Source organism: Primulina eburnea, chromosome 6 (genome assembly GCF_022965805.1).
Source record: "Primulina eburnea isolate SZY01 chromosome 6, ASM2296580v1, whole genome shotgun sequence".
Classification (NCBI taxonomy): Eukaryota; Viridiplantae; Streptophyta; class Magnoliopsida; order Lamiales; family Gesneriaceae; genus Primulina; species Primulina eburnea.
The window spans coordinates 37,136,693-37,153,622 of NC_133106.1; the positions used below are offsets into that span (position 1 = coordinate 37,136,693).

Here is a 16,930-nt window from a genome sequence, read left to right on the forward strand (position 1 = left end):
CTTATGCATAAGCACTTATGCACATAATTGTGTAGATTTATAAATATAAAGAAAGGCAAATATCGTTACATTATACACGTGTTATTTACAAGATTCAATACATATCATTATTATATAGAAAGTGAATGGTGAGGAAATTAATGGCGGGACTATACAATTTGACCAATCAGGCCTGGTGATATATAGTCCAACGGTCGATTTAATAACGTGGTCTAATGTCTGTGAATTTATTGACCTAATCTCGTGGATCTACAAAAAATATAATGTCATCTTGACTAACATGATGTATCTTATTTAATTCTCCTGACCAAATGAATTTTTTCCTACCCTTGACCCTATAACTCAAATAACCACCTAAACAAAATTCGTGAAGTTGCCACCTTCGCTATTTTTAATAATTTATGCGAATAATTAATAGGCCAAATCTGGATCTTCATCCAAGGGACTGTTATTTACGTTTTTTTTTAAAAAAAAAATTTAGGGTTCTTTATATTTTTAAAAGACTATATTTATCTTGTATAAAATAAGGCGGAGCAAAATGGGATACGTGTATATACTAAAAAAAATGCAGACAGTGTTCCAAAAAGATAATCAATCAAATCTATCTCTAGTCTAAACGACGATATTCATCGACACCTCCTACTCCAGTTCAAAATTAAAATCCCAGAACTGAAAAATGGCTAGGACCTCTCTTATATTCCCCGCGGCTTCTGCCTCTCACACAGTGTAGTGTTGCTGAATCGTCTCAATGTCGAGGCCCTTCAGCTTCACAACCGACTCAACGTGCCCCTTGAGAGTATGAAGTTCTCTTAACCTGATCAAATTTGGATGTGAAAGGAATCAGATTAAGAAATATCATAACTTTTGAGCACGTTCAAAGATACGACAGGTAGGTGATCAAGTTTCCTCAAAAACAGTTACCTAGCAACTTCAGCGCGCTTCCTGGCCTGTTCTGCTATTTCAGATAATTCCCTGTAGTTGTTTTTGTCGTTAAAGAGCTCTGAAGTATTGGGTTGCTGGAGGCCATGCAACGTACGTTGTGCTGTAGCCCACTGTGCTTCCCTTTCTCCCCGGCCATAATCCTTCTTTGATGTGAACGCGGTCTGTGGAAATTTAAGGAAAGAATAACGTCCGATCAGTTTTTCATTTTCGGTTCAGATATGGGCTAGTAACACTTACCTTGTTCTCGATCATATTATTCCATGCTTTGCCACTCAACGCAAATCTGATAAAGAACTTGAATATGTCTAGTGGGATGTAGAAGACAATGCTGTAAAGCCATATTACACCAGCCCAGCCCCAACCAATGCCGTGGATCCTCGCAAATCCCCAGTTTGCATACACCGCAATTAAAGTTGCAATCTACGGATGAAACCATATCGATAGAATGTTTACATAACGTATATGTTCCTAGGGAGTGGACAGTGGATCTAATATTTACTACATTTACGCGCCACTTACCAGCTGTGCTACAAAAAAGGCAGACAGAAGGAGGAGACCAGGCCGTTCAACATAAGACCAGCTCCTTGATCTGGTGACGAAGATGAGAGCCTGGCTAACGATACTGACTTGAAGATAAAGAGCTGAATTGAGTTCGTGGTAATTGTCCCTTATTGATCTTACGCCAAATTTATCCTGCAAATTAGTAGTGAAGGCAGAGAATTAAGGACATATACTATAACTTGATTTTCTGATGCTGAATTGTTATAGGTTAGGTGCCCAACCCCATTTGCGTATCAAGAATAGTGTTTCCTACCGTGAAAAAGTCAGATTCTTGAGCAGCCCAAAAGAAAATAACGGTCATCACTGCAAGGTAAGTGCCAAGAACAATTCCAGTGAAAAAAATTTCTTTCAGCTTCCATGAGTCGGGCATGGGTGATGGCTTAACTTTGTCTTTTGAAATGGTCATAATGGTTCCATCATTAAGGATCGCGATTATCAAAACCATGAAAGGTGAGAAATCAAACTTCCAGATGAGTGCGATGAGCATGAAACCAAGGACAATACGAATAGTTATGGAAACTGCATAGATTGTGTAGTTCTTCATCCTCTGAAATATGGCACGGCTGGTCAAAACAGCACTCACTATCACACTTAATCCTGGCTCTGTAAGTACTATATCTGATGCACTCTGGGCAGCGTCAGTAGCATCGGCCACTGCAATGCCAATATCTGCTTTCTTTAATGCTGGGGCGTCATTGACACCATCTCCCGTCATTCCACAGATATGGTTTCTTTCTTGCAGCTTCTTCACGATCTCATATTTGTGTTCTGTGTCGCTCTCCAAGTCAGTACACATGACCAATGTAATAATATATGAACTTAGCTAATCAATAAGTTTCAAATTTCAACATACAGGTAGGGGGTTTTGCCTAACCCCCACCAATTATTTGGTAGTTAAAACAGTAGTTCTGAATTTTAAAATCTTCTCAAGCTCACCGGGAAAGACACCGGCAAAGCCATCAGCCTTCTCAATTAACTCTTCTACGGGGAGGTGTGCAATACTTTCATCTTTGTGCTGTCCAAGAAGTGAGGAAGAAGGATACATGTTCGTTCCCATTCCCAACCTTCTACCTGTCTCCTTAGCAATTGCTAGTTGATCACCAGTGATCATCTTAACATTAACACCAAGATTAAGGGCACGCTTAATTGTCTCTGCACTGTCGTGCCTTGGAGGGTCAAAAAGTGGCAGGAGTCCGACAAAGATCCAGGGTCCTCCAGCGCTCTCCTTGGTTTTCTCTGGTACAGTCTGTGAAGTTGAAAACAGTCATAGATATACATTAGGATATCTTGAGGAAGAATTATTATTATATATGAACCTGTTGACAAACAGCAAGTGAGCGAAGACCGCGTTCAGCAAACTTGTCGATGATGGAGTGAACATTCCTTTTTACATCATCCTTTACGCGGCAAAGCTCAACTATCTGATTGATCATTTAAAATAATAATGGATCCAGGATGATTAAGGATTAGACTATGCTGCAGTTACAAAGCACATAATCTAAATCTGTAATGGACTTTCTAAAAGGATGTAGTTTTACCTGTTCGGGCGCACCTTTGCTTACTCGGTGCCAATTGCCGTTGCCATCTATATATGTAATGGCCGTGCGTTTGTCCACGGGATTGAATGGAAGGAAATGCACCTCGGTAATGCCTGCTCTTGCCTAGATGAATAAGAATGGAACAAGACTCTTAATCCTTGGGTACTGTTGAATGCTGATTTCGTTAAGTCTTATCAAGAATTTTCCGTTTTATAGTTGTAGCATCATAGGATGTACTCAATAATAAATACCTCCTTGGGATCAGAAAGCATCCCAACAATACAAGCGTCGATTGCATCCTGATTCTCCACCCTTGAAGCTCTTGCCCCTAACAGAACTACTGTGTCCTTGTCCATGTCCTTCACATATACCTGCAGATCCATGATTAGCAAGTATTCCTCTGAAGTCAAGAGTTACTTATGTTATACATTTATAGTAATGCTATACCCCCGAAAAGTTAATCAGATCCACTTCTTTTCGATTAGTTTTTCTTTATAAATCACCAACCTCAATTAAGCTTTTGTCCACTGTGAGCTTGTTTAGGGTGAGAGTTCCAGTTTTGTCACTACACAGAACATCCATACCGGCCATTTCTTCAATTGCAGTCATCCTCTTAGTGATTGCCCCCTGCTGCGACAACCTGTGGGATCCAATTGCCATTGTTACGGATAAAACCGTTGGCATGGCAATGGGAATGCCTCCAATGAGAAGAACAAGCAGATTGTCTATTCCATCCCTGTATTTTCTTCGCTGAATTGGGAACATAACTAATATCTCGATGATGATCCCCACAGCAATAGAACATATGCAGAAGTTACCTATGGACGTTAACACCTAGCCAAATAGAAATGCAGATATGCAATTAAAATTATGAAGGAGAATGGGCAAAATTATGGCCAGGATGCGGTGCATAATACCACCGAAATTGTTGGTTAACAAAATAAAAAAAGAAGAAGAAGAATAAAGGTCTACTAGTGAAGCAATTATATTTCCATGATTATTGATGTTGTGCATTATATTCCACGATCATTGCTTCCTCTTCATTAATCACTTTCAATTCATGCAAAACAAATGATCAATCAAGGCGATAACTGTAAAAAAGTTTTACCTTTTGGAAGTGCCCAACTTGCTGGGTGCTGTCAACGAGATGTGCAGCTTTACCAAAAAATGTGTTAATTCCAGTGGCAATGACGACAGCCTCGATCTCACCTTGTTTGCATGTGGAACCTGAAAATACTTCAGACCCTGGTTGCTTCGTCACAGGCAAGGACTCGCCAGTGAGTGCAGATTGATCAATTTTAAGTGCATCCCCTTCAAGTAGTCGAGCATCTGCTGGGATGATATCTCCCAACTTAATGCTGACAATATCCCCAGGTACCAGGATGGCAGCTTCCTGCTCACTCCATCTGCCATCCCTCAGTACCTATGTGTAAACAAATGTATTATAATCAATTTAAGACCAAGAATAATAATGTACAATGCTTCTTACAGTAAGTGTAGAAAAGAGATAACCTTAGTCTTAGGTGCAAGGCCTGCCATGAGAGCAGCTGCAGCGTTGCCTGCATTATTCTCTTCAATGAAGCTAATGGTGGAGTTGATGATTAATAAAGCTAGTATGCCGACAAAATCCTGCCAATCTGGAGGTCTTCCCTGCGCAATTATTGTTGTTTTTTCAACAGTTGAGAAGGAAGATGATTAGATGAAGAAATCACGGAGACCTGCTTCAATAAAAATGCTTTGGTTGTGCAAATGTGTATCATAATCACCTGTCCATTGGCCAACGCAATAGCAATAATGGCAGCAGATTCCATCACCCATGACAAAGGATTCCACATAAATCCCAAGAATTTGAGGAACTTGTTTTCCTGTTTCGTGATTAATTAGAGAAATGACTATGTTATTGTCATAAAATAAACAGAAGACATATTGAAAACGGGAATAACAAAAGAAGAATGCCTCCTTCTCCTCTAGCTTATTGGGGCCAAACATTTGGAGCCTCTTCTCGGCCTCACTGGTTGTCAATCCCTCCTTTGTGCACTGCAGTTGATTAAATACTTCGTCCACGGGTATGTGCTCCTGTACTCCAAGAAAAAATAAATAAATTTTGAATAAACAAGCCAGCTATATTGTTTTATATAAAAGACAAGCACTTAAATATAAAAATCTTATTAACACACTGAAAATATCAGTGGGGCTGTATTTCCAATTATTGATCTAGAGCTTCTTTTACGCAGAGACAAATCACAGTCACATAAATGTGATCATTGCATGTTGAATTTCAAGGAAGATGATTTAATTTAATTTTGAGCTAATCATAAACAAAAAATGGCCTATTCCAACCGAAGAATACATTTTAACCAAGATGTCTTTTGTTTGATCCTTATTTGTTGTATTACTTCCACCTTATGTTCGAGTAGATTTCTCGTAAACAAATTTCACTAAGCGACGCCTATTTCTTATAATTGCTGCCGCTTAAAAGATCACTGGAATGGGGACCAAAGAAAATGCATATGACTCCAAGGTACATCACATTCCTGAGAATATAGATATATCTGAGTGCCGAAAATAGTCATTTTTTGGGAAGTGGTGATTCAAAAAACTGAAAACAATGCTAGAAAAGTACCAGATAAACAGTAAAGAATAATCCGAATCGGCATAATACGAAAATCAAAATGTATTACAATTCAAATCAGTCAGTCTTTTACGTAAATCAAGAACATGCATGTACAGCAGTACAAGTTTAAATACAAAAACAAGGAGAAAAAAATCCGATAAACATGATATAAAATGAACTATCTGCATTACCAGATCGACATTCTCCTTTTTTATCTCCTCCAAACTGATACCACCATTCGCCGCCATTGTCTTCTTTATTTCACTCTACCCAGAAAAATCACGTAAAATCGACGGTGATTCTCTATATTAATCCGTCAAAATGCTTTGATATGGAAAATCTTCGTATCCGCTTCAAAAATCCAACGAAAAGTATCGCTCCTCTAGCTAGGGCTCCACGTGAGTTCCAATATTGTTTAGAGAAGGTCGAGTCCTTTATATAAATACAGATCGAGTCGTAGTAGTATTTACTATTTATTTGAATACAAAAAAAAAGAGAGAAATTAATTAAATTATATAACAGGAGAGTGAGACGATGGTGGATTACCATTGCTTTATCAACTACCGCTCTAGTTTGTTGGTGGCGGACCCAGTGTTTTAGTCGCTGTTAGAGGTTAATATGCTTTTAGATGGCATTTAATCAATTAACACTCTATTTCTTGTATTTAAATATATTAATAAATTATATATAAATGTTATCTAATTTTTAATGGAAATAAAACCACTACAAATAATCTTGGTCCTGTGAATTGGTTTTTTTTTTTGGGACTTGTTTTGTCACATTGAGTATTTTTTGATGTGAATGAGTCTCATGTGAGACAGTCTCACGGATCTTAATCCGTGAGATAAGTCAAACCTACTTATATTCACAATAAAAAGTAATACTCTTATGTTTGGTTGAGTGGATTAAATAAAGATAGATTAATAGTCAAATATTTATCGTTAAAATTTTAAGTTGTTTTAATAATCATTTTGACCCGGTTTAAGATCCAATTTTATGGATAACTATTTGATTAATAAAATTGGATCTTAAACCGGGTCAAAATGATTATTAAAACATCTTAAAATTTTAACAATAAATATTTGACTATTAATCTATCCTTATTTAATCCACTCAACCAAACACACCCTTAGCATAAAACATAATATTTTTTCATGGATAACCTAAATAAGATATCGTGAGACCGTCTCATACAAGTTTTTGCCTTATGATGTTATGTTATTTTTTTCATATCACTTCATCATTCTCTATAGACAAAGCACGATAATTTTCGGCGTCATTCAGTGCTCTAACAAAATAAGATTAAAAAGAAAAGTGAAAAACCCGAAGTTCATGACTAATATCCAATTTTACTATTCAAAGAGTCAAAATCCAATGACCAACCAAACACACGAAATTTGTTTTAAGAAAATGGTCGTGTTTTGGTTATTATGATATTATTGCAGCTGTTACATTGTGAAATACGACAAAATATTTAGAATGTATAAACTTATTTTGTTAATATATTTTTTTATTTAAAGTAAGTAGTATTCTATTTTTGTTAAATAAAATCAATTGTTAAGAAGTAGAGTGAATATCATGTGAGACCGTCTCACGGATCATAATCTGTGAGACGGGTCAACCCTATCCATATTCACAATAAAAAGTTATACACTTAGCATAAAAAGTAATACTTTTTCATGGGTGACCCAAATAAAAGATCCGTCTCACAAATACGACCTGTGAAACCGTCTCACACAAATTTTTGTCTAAGAAGTATAGGCATATAACATACTAAATGAGATTACATGATAATGACGACATAAATTTTTGTCTAAAAATTGGCATGGTTTTATATTTTCCCTTTTTTAAAAATAAAATAAACTCGGCTTGTCAAATTTTTACGGAAATTAGTTTGTTTGGAAGGACAGTGATTGCTTTTAGGAGAGCGTTACTTTTAAATCAACGCTGCGTGGTTTTTCATTCAAATAAAGCAAGGATTGGATGGAGGCGAGGGATTCTTGTTTTATATTATATTTTTAGGCATAATTTAGTACAACTGATAGGATAAACGTGTGATATATAATATAAGGATAAGTTAATGATAAATAAGATGTAGAATATTATATTATAGCCAACTATTTATCTCTTTCTGTATACTGTTTGACATTTATTTTTTATTTTAATTTATTTTATTTATTATAAAATAAGAAAAAGAATAAAATTTCATTTTTTACATTTGAAATGAGATTTTTGGTCTTTGAGAAGTATAATTTTGGGAAGATTTTATGAGTAGGTAAACATGCATCTCAAAAAGAATTATTGGATTTCATATCGCAATTCGAAAAAGTAGAACAAAATAATTAATTATTTTTCAATAAATGCACAACCTATTTACTTAAAATATTGCCATCAGTATTTTTATACAGTAAATTAACTTATTATATCATTATATAATATATTTCAAATTTTAAATTGATTACACTCACATATGTATATACTCTACATCACTGTATTTTATTTTATTGAAAGTTATGACACTGTATGTTATGGAAATATAAAAAACAGTAATAAAAATGATTTTATTTTAAAAAATAAAATCAATTTAATGCCAAATTATCAAATTCAATAAAAAAACTAAAACTGTAAAAAGTATGTTTTTAATACAAAGTTGTTTGGCTTAAAAAATGTTGACTGTATATAATAAATTTCTTAATTTATTAAAAAAATAAAAATCTGAATTTCTTCATTTTGTGATTTTTTATTATTAATTTAAAAATAAAAAATATTTCAAAATATTTAATTTGCAAAAGTACTTTAATCCACGCTTACAAAGCGCGAACGCTCCATGTGGACGAGCACTATATATTATTATTATTATTATTATTTATTATAATTTTTAATAATTAATTTAATTCGAATATTATTATTATTATTATTTTTATTATTAATAATTTAATTCGAATTAAAAATATAAAATATCAATATTTATAATATATGTTAATTATTAAATATTTTGTATTATTTAGTTGGGTGATTGAAAAATTAGATATACGAAAGGATTGAAATGAGAAAATTAAAGAGATATGAGTGGATTGAAGGGGAATAAAAATAGTAGTATTTCATCAATACACCAATAAGATGTTTAACTTTAGCATATATTATCGATAAAACTTATACTGAATTACAATATTTTCATTCTATCGTAAATGTACATTGTTTATTTATATTTAAGCAATTATTATTAGTTGAATTTCAATCACAACATTAAAATAAAATATTAATCACAACATAAAAATTTTAATTTTTCAATCACCAAATCAAATAATACAAAATATTTAATAATTAAACTATATTATAAATATTTATATTTTATATTTTTCATTCGAATTAAATTGATAATTAAAAATTATAATAAATAATAATAATATATTCAAATTAAATTAATTATTAAAAATTATAAAAACAATAATCATAATAATATACAATGTTCGTCCATGCTTACAAAGTGCGGATGCTCGTCCACGTGGAACGTATGTGCTTTAAGCGCGAATTAAAATACTTTTGCAAATTAATTTATTTTTAATTTATTTTTAATTTATTTTTGATTTTTTTATTTTAAATTAATAAAAAAAAACCCCGAAAGTTGCCTCTTGCCTCTTAGCAATGGACAAATATCAAAGCGGCCCCTCCTTAAATCTGACTTCGAATTAGCGCCCTAAAACCCCTTCTCTTCTCCCCCGCGCTGCTGGATATGCATCTCACACTGGAGGCACGAGCGAGCCCGGGCAAGCTCAAACACGTAAACTGGTCAGTTTTTTTCTTCGTGTCCGCTTTTGTGAATCAGTTCCTTCGATTTTTAGTGTCAGACTTGTTTGTGATTTTTCAATTTAGCTCATAGTTTCTTCGTAGGCTGTTTATTGGATAATTACTATGGTTGGTAACTCGTTTTCGGCGATTCCAGGGTTCTTGTTAGGAGCATGGTACTTTAACTAAGTATAATATGTGCTACTTCTCTGCTGATTGTACTTCTTTCTTGGCTTGCTGGCTCGAACATATCCAATTGGGTTATGGTAAAGGGATGGGCTTTTGAGTTGTCATATCTTACAATAGTGGAACTGTTTTCAAGTGCATTAAATCTGTTGGGGTTTATCTTTTATAGTTGTAGATCATTCAAGAATTTTGTCTGAAACGATAGTGTGCAAGCGAGAATTAACTTCCCCAAATCCCCATAAGCAGAAGTGGCAAATGTTCTTAAAAAACAGTGGACGTTCACTCCATTTGTTTGCAAATGAACAAGTTGCCAGATTTTTCAACGTGAATCTTTTGGAATTTGATGTAATATTAGTTTTGAGTGAAGACATGTCATTTCACAACTTTCTTTTTCTTTAGGACATGTTAGCAACTATCTTTAAAAACAGGGGTAGACCACTTTAATTTTCACACGTGGTATATGTGATTGAACATATCATGCAGGGTAAATGAAATTCACGTGTGTGTTGAATTCCTCGATTCTCTCTGAGAATTTTGATTTCATGCTTGTATTCACATTTACATTACGTGTTGCTCATGCTAATTGAGCAGCCTGTGTATTTATCAGGGTTACTCTATGTACTTTGCTTGATGCCTAGCTCCTGTATCACGAATCTTTCGAGATGAGCATGGAAGTTGATTTAAGAATGCTTGAGTCAGTTCATGGTCCCCAGGCTCTGCACAAGAGAAGAAGAATTTCTGTTGACGGGGTGGATACTTTTCTCTCATGTCAGGTTTCTCGTCAAGTTGGAACTTCCTTACCAACGCTACGACGCTCAGATTATTATACGAAACCTTGCTTAAGTGAGTTAGCTATTCAGGAGTTTACAAATCCAGGTTACTGTAGCAGAGTCCTAGATTTTACTGTTGGAAGGGTTGGTTATGGATGGGTTAAATTTGTTGGGGAGACTGATATCAGATTTTTGGATTTAGACAACATCATCAAATTCAATAGATGCGAAGTTATTGTCTATGAGGATGAAAGTTCCAAGCCCGTGGTTGGTCAGGGCCTCAACAAGAAAGCTGAAGTAACTTTAGCCCTGCGACTAAAACCTTTGGATTATTTTACCGAGGGGCGCATAAGAAAAATTGTGAGGACATTGAAACACAAGACGGGGAGTCAAGGGGCACAATTTCTCTCATTTGATCCACTTAATGGTGAATGGAAATTCTTGGTACAGCATTTTAGCAGATTTGGTCTGAGTGAAGATGAAGAGGATAATGTAATGAATGATGTGTCTCCGGAAGCTGAAGTTCCAACTGAAATGAATGACAATGAGGATTCAGATGTTGATGAAGTGACTGCCTTGGAAGATCCAACTCTGCTGTCACATTCTCTTCCTGCTCATCTTGGGCTTGACCCGATTAGGATGAAAGAATTGAGAATGTTATTGTTTCCTGCCGAGGAAGTTGAGGCAGAGGGTTTTAGTGGCATGCATTCACGTGATAGTCCAACATTTGCTAAAGAACCATCAACTTCTTCATTACTCCATTCTTCTTCAAAGACAGAGCATAAGATGAGCCCCCATTTGGTTCGCAAGACACCATTAGCTCTAATAGAGTATAACCCTGGAAGTTTTAGTTCTAACTGCCAGGGGTCCATGTTGATGGCTCAACAGAATAAAGGTTTGCATCTAAAGGTGTCTACATCTGAAGGTTTTAAGCTGGATCTTAAACTTCACAAAACACCATTATCCGGAAGTCATTCACATATGGTAGTTGATGCTGCATTGTTTATGGGTAGGTCTTTTCGAGTAGGATGGGGACCCAATGGAGTCCTTGTTCATTCTGGTATGCCTGTTGGCAGTGCTAATGCTCAATGTGTATTATCCTCTGTGATTAATCTTCAAAAGGTTGCAATTGACAACGTGATTAGAGATGAGAGTAATAAAGTGAATAAGGAACTCATCGACCTTTGCTTTGATTCCCCCCTCAATCTTCACAGGCAACTGAACCATGTTATAAAAAGAGTTGATCTGGGAACCTTTGATTTGAAGCTTCAAAAGCTTGTCTGTAACCAACTGACACTTCCAGAGGTTTGTCGAAGTTACATTGAGATAATTGAGAAGCAATTAGAGGTGTCAAGTTTACCACGGCTCCCTCGCGTTCTATTCATGCACCAAGTAATGGTTTGGGAATTAGTAAAAGTTCTCTTTTCATCGAGGAAAATGAGTGCAGAATTTAAGTCTCTTGAAGCCGATGACGAGGGAGATATGGTACCGGATGGGAGGCAAAATTATCCTGAAGTTGACCTGGAAGCACTGCCACTTATGAGGCGGGCAGAGTTTAGTTATTGGCTTCAAGAAAGTGTTTACCACCGTGTACAAGAGGATATTAGTTCACTAGACGAGTCCAATGATTTAGAGCACATATTCTTGCTTCTTACTGGTCGTCAGCTGGATGCTGCCGTGGAGCTTGCCGCTTCTAGAGGGGATGTAAGACTATCCTGTCTGCTGAGCCAGGCTGGTGGGTCCCCTACATCTCGTTCAGATATTGCTCATCAGCTTGATATTTGGAGAAAAAATGGAATGGATTTTAATTTTTTTGAAGAGAATAGGGTAAGGCTTCTTGAATTACTTGCTGGAAACATTCACGAAGCGCTGCACGATGTAAAAATTGACTGGAGAAGGTTCCTAGGACTGTTAATGTGGTATCAGTTTCCACCTGATATTTCATTGCCTGTTGTTTTTAATACTTACCAGAAGCTTCTTAATGATGGAAATGCTCCATATCCAGTTCCAGTTTATGTTGATGAAGGACCAATAGAAGAAGCTGGCAATTGGGAATTAGGTGAACATTTTGACCTTGCATATTATCTCATGCTTCTTCATGCTAGACAAGAAGATGATTTTGGTGCTCTAAAGACCATGTTCAGTGCTTTTGCCTCAACAAATGATCCACTTGATTATCACATGATTTGGCATCACCGTTCAGTTTTAGAAGCCATCGGAACTTTTAGTTCGAATGATCTCCATGTTCTTGACATGGGATTTGTTTCTCAGTTGCTCTGTGTAGGGCAATGCCACTGGGCCATATATGTGGTGCTTCATATGACACATCGTGAAGATTATCCTTATCTGCAAACTTCTGTCATAAGGGAAATTCTCCTCCAGTATTGTGAAGTTTGGAGTGCACAGGACTCACAATGGAGGTTCATTGAAAGCCTAGGTGTCCCTTCTTCATGGTTGCATGAAGCTTTGGTGAGTTAGTGTTTCTTGGACCAGTTTGAATATTTTCGTGGATTAATGGTTTTGCTTTACCTTTCTTGAAGCTCGTTATGACCAATTTTACTAAAATCCGGTTCTTAATTGTTGCTGGTATTATTGAGATTGTATCACATGCTCATGTCGTACTAGGAATATTGAATGAGTCAATTACATGGAGGCCTCAGTAAAATAACTTTTTCCATAGAATACTTGCAATAGCTTAGGAGTGCTTCTTATTCACTTTCACTGATGGTGGCAACTATGGAATTTTTTCTCATGCGTTACTCATATTTTCTCTTGTTTCTTTTTTAAATGCAGGCCATATATTTTAGTTACAATGGTGACCTCACGAAGGCCATGCATCACTTTATTGAATCTTCACACTGGCAGAAAGCTCACTCAATTTTTTTTACTTCAGTCGCTTATTCTCTGTTTTTGTCAGGTAGAAAGTTTTCTGGTCTTTCTTTATGATTCTCCACTGAGTCTAATTTGTTGTCCATCATTGATCAGTTGGTTCTTTTGAATGTTTTATGCCATGTGAGGTACTTCACAGTTATATATTTAAAAGGGTGCCTAGATTCAGATAGCTTTCATTAATCTGAGCAGAATTTACAACTGTTTACTCTTTGTGTGTTGGAACTTTGATATGCTTGATTAGCTACAGTGTTTTTTCCGTTTATCTGCATGACAATATTTTCCGGTTGAATAATGCAATTAGAAGAGGATATAGGATTGAATACTCCTGCATTTTATAGTGTGTCATTAATTTGGTTAAATTGGAAGTGGTTCAGAAACTAATTTTTTTGGATGCATGTGCTTTTGGGTCTGGCGCTTAACTTCCACAAGATATGTCACTCAAATAGTTTGTTCCAGATGATGTATCCATGGCAGATTAAATAAAGAGATTTTGTTAATGTCATTGTCATGCAGCAAAACATTCAGAGATATGGAGGCTTGCAACTACCTTGGAGGACCACAAGTCAGAAATTGAAGATTGGGACATTGGGGCCGGAATTTTTATTTCATTTTATGTCTTAAGAAGTTCATTGCAAGAAGACAGCAATACCATGACTGAACTGGTACAACCTGCTTTTCTTTTTGTAGTTACAGAATTAGTAATTCTCAGTATTGAGATCATGTTGGTTATGAAGCTGATATTATGTTTACTGGCACCTATAAAGCTTTCTGATATTCCTATGATAATTATTTGCCGATACTTGCATTCTTTTCCTGATTTTCCAGTCTTAATTTGGCAGGGCACTCTTGAGAACAAGAATGATGAATGCACGGATTTTATTGTCCGCCTGAACAAATGTTTGGCTGTTTCAGGCAGCAAATTATCACTTGATGCAAGGTATTGATGTTTGAACTCGTGGTTATTGATGCGTTAGAAGCATGTCAATATGTCAGAATAGTTCTTTTCCTTAAATTCCATTGTTGATACCTTAGTACACACCAGTTCATAAATTGTTTGGGGTTCCCAACAGAAATTTAGATGACGTATGTGTGAATCTTCCAACCGTCCAGCTGTACTTAATGGTCTTGATATATATATATCTTGATATATATATATATATATATATATATATAGTGAATATAAAGGTCGATATATAAAAGAGTCTACTATTCAATATGCCAAGACATCAAGCTCGACCTTGGCTGCTTTAGTTTCAGCTACTTTTGCACTACTTCACTGGTCGCGAGCTTTTGATCTTGCAGTCCTGTTATTGTTGTGGAGTTCTTGTTTTCTTTCGCAAAATTGCCACTTTGAATGGCGACTCCTGCAGTTTACCTTTAGCATATTGCCGAATAGCTTTACTTCAGATCTCGTCTGCGGGATCTTTTGCTTTATAACAAGTCATTTTTTCCGGTGATAAGAAACACAATTTTCTGCCATCTCCTCTATATTCCAATGTTCTTGGATGAAGCTGCATTTTTTAAATATTGTTTTCCCTAAAGTACTAGTATTTATATTATTTTGTTGCGAAAGCCATCTATTTGTGTTTTCTCTGTTTCAGCAGCATACAAACAGCTAATCTATTATCTTTAAACCTCAGAGTTGTGTGCTCGAAGATGGCAGAAGAAGTCTGCAGCCTTCTTCTTTCTGATAGTCCCGAAGGTTCATCGGGCGAGGTTCAGTTAAGCTGCTTCAACACGGTTTTTACTGCACCCATACCTGAAAATTTACGGTCATACCATTTGCAAGACTCCGTTTCACTTTTCACATCATGTCTTTCAGAAATGGCACAGTAATCCTTTTCTTCCCCCCTTCACATTGCATGAATAATACTTGTGAGTAGAAAGTGCCGTTGATTGAAACTGTGGCATATGGTGTTGTAAGCAAACATAACTGTCAATTAGTGGGCGGGAATTTCTTTTGGGGTGCGGTTTGTCATCTTCATAAATATTAGCTACTCTGCACACGCGGTGCATGTGTGTACAATTTTTTTTTATAATTATTTATGGACTAAAATGAAATTTGACAAATTATCGAGGTACTAAAGTGCTATTTGAATAATTATAATAAAAAAAATAAAACAAAAATGTTTTTTGAAATTAAAAAAAAAACAAAAATGTAATTTTGATATCAAATAGGGGCAAAATAGGGAAACCAAAAAATAGACCAAAGATACCAAAAACAGTTATTCTAATATGCTTAAACTTAATAAATAGTAAAAGATTATAATTACGTTCAGTTTCTCCATAATATCTTTTGAATTGTATTTTTTCATCGGTAAATAAAAATTCACTAATAAAAAATATTTAGAAGTATATTGTAATATCCGGGCGATATTACAAATCCTGGAGTCTGAAGCAAAATCTTGAGGATACAAACGATGTAAATTCCTAATTACATACTTTTAATCAACAATTAACAATTGGCACGTCATATTGTTTGTAATAAATTATCGAAAATCCATAAAAGAATGGTATATCGACAAAAAAAAAAATTAGAGTAAGTCTATTGTGAGACGGTTTCACGAATCTTTATCTGTGAGAAAGGTCAATCTTATTGATATTCACAATAAAAAGTAATACTCTTAGCATAAAAAATAATATTTTTCATGGATGACTTAAATAAGAGATATATCTCACAAAATACGATCCGTAAGTTCGTCACAAACAAGCTTTTACAAAAAATTTAAGCGTGAGTTGTTCATATATGAAGTCGACATGAGGGACATGAGGCAATTCTGTTTAAAAATTTATTCTGATAAAAAATTATATTGCTTCGTTTTTTTAAAAAAGTATGCTCGTTTTTTTCAAATTTGAACCTCCATCTTTTATTGTATTTTACTTTATCTTCTTCAAAATTTGAATCTCCATCTGTTATTGTATTTTACTTACACATGTTGCATATATACATGTCAAGAGAATGAATAAAGTACAAAATTATGTGTATTGATTTATTTTTTGATATCTTAAAATCGAAAGGAGAAATTGTTACTTGTAAAAGTGCATAGATTAGAAGGAAATTAAAATAAATTAAAATGATGACTAAAGTTTTTATTAACCTGATTTGTTCAAAATGTTTTCATTTGAAAGATTAACGAGAGAGTAAGATTATTTTTTAAAAAATCCTTTTTTAAAGAAAAAAATTGAAATTGTTTTTTGTGACACCGAAAAAATAAAGAGTGTGTCTCTTGTGAGACGGTCTCACGAATCTTTATCTACGAGATGAGTAAACCCTACTGATATTCATAATAAAAATTGATACTTTTATCATAAAAAATAATAATTTTCATGAATGACCTAAATAAGAAACCTGTATAACAAAATACGATCCGTGAGACCGTCTCACAAAAGGTTTTGCTTAAAATAAAAACGAAAAGGGCTAATAAAATATAAGAGATTAGTTATGTGTGTAATTTGTTAAATAAAGTGTCATGTTTTCATTTTGGGGTGACTTAAAAGCGTAATGTAGTGTTTAGACATGTTTAAAAAAAATAGCATCATGTTTATAAAAGTTTTTATAAATTATTTTTAACTATAAAAACGTTTTTTAAATAAATGTCCAAAACATTTTTATAAAATAAATGTTGAAACATATATTTATT

At 34.7% G+C, this 16,930-nt stretch overlaps 2 protein-coding genes across 3 annotated transcripts; one reads left to right on the forward strand and one right to left on the reverse strand.

Moving 5' to 3' along the window:
- Nucleotides 1-679: 679 nt before the first annotated feature.
- Nucleotides 680-6,042, reverse strand: LOC140834973 (ATPase 9, plasma membrane-type-like). Its single transcript, XM_073200220.1, has 15 exons — nucleotides 5,847-6,042; nucleotides 4,998-5,117; nucleotides 4,808-4,906; nucleotides 4,554-4,691; nucleotides 4,150-4,464; nucleotides 3,549-3,875; nucleotides 3,293-3,412; nucleotides 3,042-3,164; nucleotides 2,820-2,924; nucleotides 2,440-2,749; nucleotides 1,757-2,271; nucleotides 1,462-1,635; nucleotides 1,180-1,362; nucleotides 922-1,103; nucleotides 680-814 (listed from the first exon to the last, which is right to left on the reverse strand). The coding sequence occupies exons 1-15, from the start codon at nucleotides 5,901-5,903 to the stop codon at nucleotides 718-720; spliced, it is 2,865 nt and encodes a 954-aa protein (XP_073056321.1). The 5' UTR covers nucleotides 5,904-6,042; the 3' UTR covers nucleotides 680-717.
- Nucleotides 6,043-9,309: 3,267 nt separating this feature from the next.
- On the forward strand, nucleotides 9,310-15,149 carry LOC140834972 (nuclear pore complex protein NUP96). 2 transcript variants are annotated; one of them, XM_073200218.1, is made up of 6 exons: nucleotides 9,310-9,444; nucleotides 10,235-12,866; nucleotides 13,191-13,314; nucleotides 13,803-13,951; nucleotides 14,129-14,226; nucleotides 14,891-15,149. In XM_073200218.1, exons 2-6 carry the CDS (start codon nucleotides 10,290-10,292, stop codon nucleotides 15,123-15,125), a joined length of 3,183 nt encoding a protein of 1,060 aa, XP_073056319.1. In that variant the 5' UTR covers nucleotides 9,310-9,444; nucleotides 10,235-10,289; the 3' UTR covers nucleotides 15,126-15,149. The 2 variants fall into 2 exon arrangements, with proteins under 2 accessions (XP_073056319.1, XP_073056320.1); XM_073200219.1 differs by having other exon boundaries at nucleotides 14,930-15,149.
- Nucleotides 15,150-16,930: the final 1,781 nt, after the last annotated feature.